At 36.7% G+C, this 8,976-nt stretch overlaps 1 protein-coding gene across 1 annotated transcript; it reads left to right on the top strand.

Moving 5' to 3' along the window:
* The first annotated feature begins 4,312 nt into the window (after window positions 1-4,312).
* On the top strand, window positions 4,313-7,247 carry LOC106311331 (internal alternative NAD(P)H-ubiquinone oxidoreductase A1, mitochondrial-like). Its single transcript, XM_013748528.1, has 8 exons — window positions 4,313-5,112; window positions 5,594-5,807; window positions 5,877-6,037; window positions 6,113-6,178; window positions 6,251-6,414; window positions 6,496-6,610; window positions 6,677-6,856; window positions 6,947-7,247. The coding sequence occupies exons 1-8, from the start codon at window positions 4,645-4,647 to the stop codon at window positions 7,097-7,099; spliced, it is 1,521 nt and encodes a 506-aa protein (XP_013603982.1). The 5' UTR covers window positions 4,313-4,644; the 3' UTR covers window positions 7,100-7,247.
* Window positions 7,248-8,976: the final 1,729 nt, after the last annotated feature.

Raw genomic sequence — 8,976 nt, forward strand, 5'->3', positions numbered from 1 at the left:
GATTCTACATTTTTTATGGTTCATAGAGTCATAGAAGCTAACGATTCTGGGTGGGTCACTTTCGTTTGAGATTTTGTGTGCTTGGAGAAGCCTTATGTGTGCTAAGGAAGTTATCTCACCAATTTAAGGTATGAAATTGAGTTTTTTTTCCAGATCTGTTCGTCCAGACGACTTCCCAGGGCTGTAGACGACTTACCTGGAAGTCGTCTCGTCAATGCAGAGGTTATTTTTGCAATTGACTTTGAAATCTGTTTTCTGAGACGGCCGAAATATAAGTCGTCTGCTTTTGTTTGGTTACAAAAAAAATCTCCAAAGAACCTAGAGGACTTACATGTAAGTCGTCATAGGTTTGTTTTGCATTTGACTGGATTTTTCAGAATTTTGACTTTCCTGGACGACTTATTTTTCAGTCGTCTGGTGGAAAATTGGAATATCAATATTTTATTAAAACCCGACGACTTACATGTAAGTCGTCGTAGGTTAGTTTTGCCATTGAAAAAAAAAATTTAATATTACCCTGACAACTTACAATTCAGTCGTCCGTCTGACGACTTACATGTAAGTCGTCCAGGATTTTATTCCGAGATTCTGGTCAAACCTCGTAAATCCGGGATGACTTACATGTAAGTCGTCGGACGAACGACTGAATTGTAAGTCGTCTATATATAATTAAATATTGAAGTTTTATTTTTCAATTGCAAAACTAACCTAAGACGACTTAATAGTAAGTCGTCGAATTTCAATAAAATATTGATATTTTAATTTTTCACCAGACGACTGAAATGTAAGTCGTCCAAGAAAGTCAAACTTCTGAAATAATTCAGTCAAATGCAAAACTAACCTATGACGACTGAAATGTAAGTCTAGCTTTTTTGGAGTTTTTTTTAACCAAACAAAAGCAGACGACTTATTTTTCAGTAGTCTCAGATAACAAATTTCAAAGTCAATTGCAAAAATAACCTATGCGTTGACTAGACGACTTATATTTTAGTCGTCTGGAAGACTTAGATTGAAGTCGTCCGCGTCGATCTTCAATAAACTTTCGTTTTCTTTGTTCTATGTTTGCTAATGTGTTTTATTTTGACAACTTCAAGATATGTAAAACTCATATTTTCAAAATATGTTTTCTCCCTTAGTTTTACTAAATTTGACTAAGTTTTTCAACACAAACTTATAAAAGATGTGATATGTTTCTCTTAAGTATTATTGTTATAGACACTAATGATAATTATTGTTATGATTTGGAAGAAGGGATAAAATGCTTCTTAAAATGTTGTATCAATATGAAGCTACCAACATTCTTGTGTATTAAGATGAGAAGAAGGCCATTGGAGTTTATTATTGCATATGGGAGATCCAAAGATAAGAGAAAACCTATTGAAGTCTATTATTTCATTGATTTGTAAATGTGTAAACACATTGTTAGCACATGTATTACATCTTGGGAAACATTATTACTGATTTTACAAAAAAATCACAACTAAAAGAGTAGACATGCAAATCACAAAACAGACCAAAAACAAAACTATTATAGATCATTCATCTACAAAGACAAACATGGACTCCATTTGATATGGAAGAAGACTTCGTCAGAAGACTTCCAGGAAGTCCAGTCTGGAAGACTTCCTGGAAGTCGTCTAGCGCATTATATTTTAGACGACTAACATGTAAGTCGTCCAAAAAGTCTTCCAGATCTGAAAAAATCTGCATATCAAATCCAGATCTGAAAAACCTGCATATCAAAAAACGTTCAAATGGCTTAAAAACAGAGAAAATGAGTGGAAGATTAGATAAATCTACCTTTATATAACACACAAAAATACATATATCTAAAATTAATAGATCTACATTTAAATGAGTGGAAGATGAGAAACATCTGATTAAAAACCTGCAAAAAAAGATAGATTAGTGAGAAAGACATGATACAAAACTGAAAAATTCATATAAAGTTTGGTATTTTCAAGTCAAAGAGGTTAGAGTGGGTTTGGAAAGTTTTAGTTTGGGAAAAAGTAAGACCTTTATACAACATGAAGCTACCAAATGAAGAAAAATCAGACATAAAAACTTACCAAAACGCTCAGATCTGCTATGAAAGGGAGACTTCGTCAGAAGGCTTCCAAGAAGTCCGAAGTCGTCTGGAAGACTTCCTGGAAGTCGTTTGGAAGACTCGTCTGGAAGACTTCCTGGAAGTCGTCTGGAAGACTTCCTGGAAGTCGTCTGGAAGACTTCCTGGAAGTCATCTAGCGCATTATATTTTAGACGACTAACAGGTAAGTCGTCCCAGAAGTCTTCCAGATCTGAAAAACCTGCATATCCAAAAACGTTCAAATGGCTTAAAAACAGAGAAAATGAGTGGAAGATTAGATAAATCTACATTTATAGAACACACAGAAATACATATCTAAAATTGATAGATCTACCTTTAAATGAGTGGAAGATGAGAATCATCTGATGAAAAACCTGCAAAAACAAGATAAATTAGTGAGAAAGACATAAGACAAAAACAATAAATTGATATAAAGCTTAGTGTTTATAAGTTCAAAGAGATTAGAGAGAGGTTGAAGAGTTTTAGAATGATGACCATTACATTTTGTTGCACCATTTGAGAGGAGGAGAGAGAATGTGTAAATTTTTCTTTATATAGAGGGACAAAAAATCCAATTATGTTAAAATATTTTTGATTCAGACGACTTCCTAGACGACTTACTTGTAAGTCGCCCAGAAGACTTTAATATTTTTAGCGCCATTTGAGAGGAGGAGAGAGAATGTGTAAATTTTTCTCTATATAGGGAGACAAAAATCCAATTAGGCTAAATATTTTTGATTCAGACGATTTACTTGTAAGTCGCCCAGAAGACTTTAATATTTTTAGCGGGAAATTAAAATACTTTTAGCGGGAAACTAAAATAGAAGACTTCCCAGACGACTTACTTGTAAGTCGTCTAGTTTAAATTATTTAAGCAGGAAAACAATTTTTTAAAAAAATTTGGACGGGAATATTTGGATACTTACATGTAAGTCGCCCAGCTAAAGTTATTCACCAGACGACTTCCATGGAAGTCGTCTAGACCCTAAACATAACCTCTAAACTTAATTAAATAACTAAACACTTCATAAAATTAAATTAAACTTCAAAAGTGTTTACTATACACAAAAATAAACACTTACATGTAAAAATTTAATTTAAAAAAAAAACATTCAAGCTTTCCAAAATCTAACCCTAAGAATACATATAATACTACAACATATGTTGCCAAACCCTAGATCAAAGAATACCATGATTCACTACCTACACTCATCTATGTTGAAAACAATTCAGTTTTGTTATATTTTAATTTATATCACTTAAAATTGTTTATAATTACATGATTTTAATTTTTTGCTTATCAAAATATTTTTTTAAAAAATTTAAAAATTATTTTTAATATCAGCTAGATTTACTTGGAAGTCGTCTAGAAGACTTCTAGCATCTCAGACGACTTACTAGAGCTATATTCGTAAAAATGACTTCTGTTTTTTTGTTTGGTCACAAAGGGCTGGTTGTATTTTCACAAAGATTTTAGGTTAGTTTTGCATTTGATTCAAGTTTGGGTATAAGTTTGTATTTAAAATCAAGTCGTGAAACGGCAAATTCCCCCCCCAAAATAATATGTACTGACTGATAAATTAATAAGCAGATTTGAACACTTGTATCCCTTGGAAGATCTCAATGTCACTAAGTGGTAATATAATTATTTTCGTTTTGCGTGATAATTTTTTCTGAATTTTTTACGTTAATTTATTATGATATTATTTCCTAGAAAATCATATAAATGCCTTCAATGGTCAATACAAACACTAAAGAATCACACAAATGTCTACAACTGTCAATTCTATGATGTACGTACCCTGAGTAGCATGGTAAATCTCATATAAGCTTTTAACCTTTTTGGTCTTTGGCGTCTTTCTTTATAAAGTTGAATGGCAAAGCTCCTCTTGGGTTAATGTGTTAACGTGTTGTTTTGTAACAATAGTCGTGCTTTCATAAAACCCAAAATATTAAATCATCTATATAAATGGGGCGAATGGGTCACAATTATTAACTATAAGTTTGGGCTGCTGCTCCCTACATCCTTCACCTCTGACGATACGGCCTATCACAATGAACGATTATTCTGATGTCCTTTTCTTGCGTCCCACACAAGTCTTCGAGAATCACATGTTTGTTATCGTCATTTCCCTCGCTCCAACTTCTGTTGAGTACTGACGTTTCTTTTTTTTTATATACATAGAATTTTCAACACCATTCACTTATTTATAATTATCTTTCCCAGTTCTTTTGAAACTCCATCCATATCTAGAGCAACATGGCACCGTGTGCGGTCGTAACATTTTCGTTTATATACATATCGTAGCAGCAATCATATATTACCAAATACGAATATTTTCCATTTATTTTGGAGAGAAAGAAGATAGTGTGACCTGTCTTTTCTAAATCTAGCACGTAGGTTTTTATCAGACGCATAGAAGTGATGATACAGTACCAAGGCGGCTAGTTGAACAAGAGTGTTCGTTTCTCTAACAGCTTAAGGTCAATAACATTGTGTTTATTGCTTGCTTAGAAGTAACCTTTTTGTATCATTGTTGACAAGAACCAAAAGAATCATGTCTTGGATCAAGAACCTCGTAAAGATCTCTCCGACAACTTCTTCTGTCGGAAACTTGTTCAGAAACCACGAATCCTACACTCTCTTGTCTCGTTTCTGCACGGCTCTGCAACATCAGCAGCAGCAACAGAGCCAGACTGTTCAAGAAACGGAGGTCGTACAACATCGTTACGAAGGTTTGGCTCCGACAAAAGAAGGAGAGAAGCCGAGGTTGTTGGTTCTAGGGTCGGGCTGGGCAGGTTGTCGTCTTATGAAAGGGATCGATACGAGCATTTACGACGTCGTTTGCGTCTCTCCGAGAAACCATATGGTCTTTACTCCTCTCTTGGCTTCTACTTGCGTCGGTACGCTTGAGTTTAGGTCCGTTGCTGAACCAATCTCTCGTATCCAACCGGCTATTTCACGTGAACCCGGTTCTTATTACTTCCTCGCTAATTGCTCACGACTTGATTCCCAAAACCATGAGGTAATTGTGTTTGTATGTTGTTTTGACTTTGTGTTGTGTCATATACGATATTTAAAATATTGGTAGGTGGTAACTGGCGTTTTGTAGAAGAGTAGCGATTACGGATTATTTTAGAACTTAGACGAAGTCTAGATATTAATAAATTATTAATTTCATATATATATTTTACATTTATACAAGATATTTTAGTTTTTGATTTTTGATACTAAAATTATTTTGATGAATTATTAAAATTAGATATAAAAAACAAAAGAAATTCGACAAAATTGTGGATTTGTACTATCATTATTGTTTAATTTAACAAACCGTAGAAAAATTTTAACCGATTTAAACGATTTAAATCATATAAACCGGATAAAAATTGTTTCGGCTAGTACCGATTTGCCTTCTAGGCCTAGGCGGGGGCTTATGCGCCGCTTAGACTGATTTTAGAACCGTGGTCATAGTCTCATGTCTGAATCTTGCTCTTGGTTATAAACAGGTGCATTGTGAGACAGTAACAGATGGATTAAGCACGTTGAAGCCATGGAAGTTCAAGATCGCTTATGATAAACTAGTACTAGCTTGTGGTGCAGAAGCATCCACATTTGGGATTAGTGGCGTCTTAGAAAACGCTATCTTCCTCCGTGAGGTTCATCACGCTCAGGAGATACGTAGAAAGCTTCTTCTTAACCTCATGCTCTCCGAAGTTCCAGGTAACAAACAACAACACATATTCTTCTTCATACACCAACTAAACTCATAACGTGCAACTTCGATCTTAGGCCTTGGTGGAGAGGAGAAGAAGAGGTTGTTGCATTGCGTTGTGGTCGGAGGTGGTCCCACTGGTGTAGAGTTTAGTGGTGAGCTGAGTGATTTCATCATGAAAGATGTTCGTCAGAGATATGCTCATGTCAAAGACGACACCCGTGTTACTTTGATCGAGGTAACCTTCATTGATATAAACCTAAGTTTATTATTCATAAAATATAATTTTGACAAATACTATTTTTCTTGGAAGGCAAGGGATATACTTTCTTCTTTTGACGATGGGCTCAGACAATATGCAATCAAGCAGCTAAACAAGGTTAATAAAATGCCAACTTTAATTTTGTTTTATTTGTAACAATGTTGAGAATGTGTTAGTTTTTGACACCAGTCTGGAGTGAAGCTTGTGCGTGGGATTGTGAAAGAAGTGAAGCCTCAAAGACTAATACTTGACGATGGAACCGAAGTTCCTTATGGTCTCTTAGTTTGGTCAACTGGTGTTGGTCCATCTTCATTTGTAAGGTCTCTTGATCTTCCAAAAGATCCAGGTGGAAGGTCAGTAACTCCAACATTACAGCAATCTTGTTCTGTTTCTTTGTTTCTTCCAAGAACCTAAATCATTCACTCTTTCTATAGGATTGGGATTGATGAGTGGATGCGTGTACCTTCAATACAAGACGTGTTTGCTATTGGTGACTGTAGTGGGTATCTTGAGAGCACAGGGAAGTCAACACTTCCTGCTCTTGCACAGGTCTGAATGTTGTTTTAATAGAATCCCATTTTACTCATAATCAACCAAGTCTCTGGGTCAATGAAGGTGGCTGAGAGAGAAGGCAAGTACTTGGCGAATCTACTGAACGTGATGGGGAAAGCTGGAGGAGGAAGAGCCTTCAGCGCAAAGGACACTGAACTTGGGGAGCCGTTTGTGTACAAGCATTTGGGAAGCATGGCTACTATTGGGAGATACAAAGCTCTCGTTGATCTCCGTGAGAGCAAGGTATATATAACAAAGACCATGCAATTTTCACTTAAAAACCCTAAAACACACATATAGCTAACTTTTGGTGGGGGGTTTTTTCTTGGGCAGCAAGGAAAAGGGATATCAATGGGTGGTTTTCTGAGCTTTTTCATATGGAGGTCAGCGTATCTGACTCGAGTCGTCAGCTGGAGAAACCGTTTCTACGTCTTTATTAACTGGATCACCACTTTCGTTTTCGGCCGTGACACTAGCCGTCTCTGATCCAACTCTTCCTCATTGCTAATGCTACCTACTTATCTCTCTCACTCTCTTGTTTAGGTTATAATCCATTCTTATGACGCATGTGAGAAGATATAAATTAACAGATGGATAAACAATAAAGAAATACACAGAGATTTAATGTGGTTCACCTCTAACGGCTACGGGCAAAGAAAGATTTTATTGATTGAGAAATTACAGAGATCTGTCTACAAGAAGATCAGATCTAGTTTATCTACGGCTGCTAACTAGGTTTAGAGGATGCACAAAATATATATAGTTGTGTCCCGGAAAACCCTAACACTAGTGGGCCTCAAAAGACTAAGACCCAACAGATTCAAGGCATTATTCAACAAATCTCCACCTTTACTTGAATCATGCATAATCAGATGTACCAGAATGCACTTCTTCGTGCTTAGAATACAGATGTACCAGACTCTCTCTTTGCTCAGATGTTCCGTCGAACTCAGATGTCAAATGTCCCGTCGGACCAGATGCTCCTCAGAGCCAGATGCCCTCACTTGGGGCAGATGCTCTCTTCGAGCCAGATGCCCTCTTCGAGCCAGATGCCCCTCAGGGCCAAACGCCCATCAGGACCAGATTTAACAGCTTGAGATGTTTAGCAAATCAAGACAATGCTTGAACTTTCTATGAGGAACCGGCTTAGTGAACATATCCGCAGGATTATCAGCTGTTCCTACTGATGTGCCGTGGGGTAGCGCACCGGGCAAAACAGACATGCATGGCTTGTTCATGGAAAGCAGTAAAGATATATGTTCATTGTTTAACTCATATCTTCCAAACCACGAGGCTTATACGCATGAAATCACTTGGAGAATGTTCTCAACTCAATTACGGAGCTCCTTGAAGAAGAATCGGATCAAACGGAGTTCATATGTGATAGTTATGCTATTTACAAATCAGGTGATCTTCAGTTCTCGCGAATTCAGACCACCCGAGAAGCTCGAAATGGCTAACCTTCTTTCTGATGAACCAACGGTCAATTCAATCATGACAAAGGTTATTATTCATGTTCTAAATGTTCAAGAAAGCATTGGGCTTGATGGTTTTCAAAAAGATTCAAAAACAAGCTTGTTTGGACCAAATGGAGAAACCGATAAAATATTGGCTAAGGGAAAAGATGGATTTCGACCAGGCCTCAAAGGGACATGTCTTGGACCATATCAGGAGCATATTCTTCACTTTTCAAAGTCTTGGTCGTGGCTATATGAAGAGGTATTCCAAGTTTCAGTCAAAGACTTTATTTAGTCAAGTCTTTGTTTCTATTTCCAATGTCTTGTTTTTAGCACATTTTTCTTTGGATCTCTACAACTTGTAATCCTATAAATAAGGCCTTAGAGCCATGAAATAAAACAGATTGTTTTCCCTTTTTATGAGTTTCTCTCATTGTTCTTTGTTTAGAACACTTCTTAGTTTCTTGGTGAGGTTATCTCCAAGTTTCGATATTTCTTTTGTTGGACCGGTGCGTCACATCCGGCAACGATCGAAGTCTGGTAGTATCTTTGGGCTATTCCGCAACCCTTAGTGTCACCCCTCGATCCATCAGTTCTCAATCCTCTCGGATCTGAGTTCATATCAACCTTACCGAAAGAGTGATCCTTATTTTGGTTCTATCACCTCCCTTCTTCACTTCAATCCTCTTCTCATCTCTCAGAAAATGGTATCTTACATCGATATGCTTGGTTCTCCCATGATGAACCTGATCCTTGGCTAAGCAGATAGCACTTAAGCTATCAAAGAACACAGTAGCCTGATCATGATGAAGACCAAGATCACTGACCAATCCTCTCAACCATATTGCCTCCTTAGCAGCTTCTGTCAATGCCATATACTCTGCCTCAGTTGTAGATGCCTCAGTT

The sequence above is a fragment of the Brassica oleracea genome, chromosome C8 (genome assembly GCF_000695525.1).
Source record: "Brassica oleracea var. oleracea cultivar TO1000 chromosome C8, BOL, whole genome shotgun sequence".
Lineage (NCBI taxonomy): Eukaryota > Viridiplantae > Streptophyta > Magnoliopsida > Brassicales > Brassicaceae > Brassica > Brassica oleracea.

Bases quoted from the DNA above. Each gene is read 5' to 3' on its own strand.
- LOC106311331 (XM_013748528.1), top strand. From the start codon at position 4,645: ATGTCTTGGATCAAGAACCTCGTAAAGATCTCTCCGACAACTTCTTCT. The intron at 5,808-5,876 runs GTAACAAACAAC...CTTCGATCTTAG, and splicing joins CATGCTCTCCGAAGTTCCAG to GCCTTGGTGGAGAGGAGAAG. The intron at 6,038-6,112 runs GTAACCTTCATT...TTTTCTTGGAAG, and splicing joins CCCGTGTTACTTTGATCGAG to GCAAGGGATATACTTTCTTC.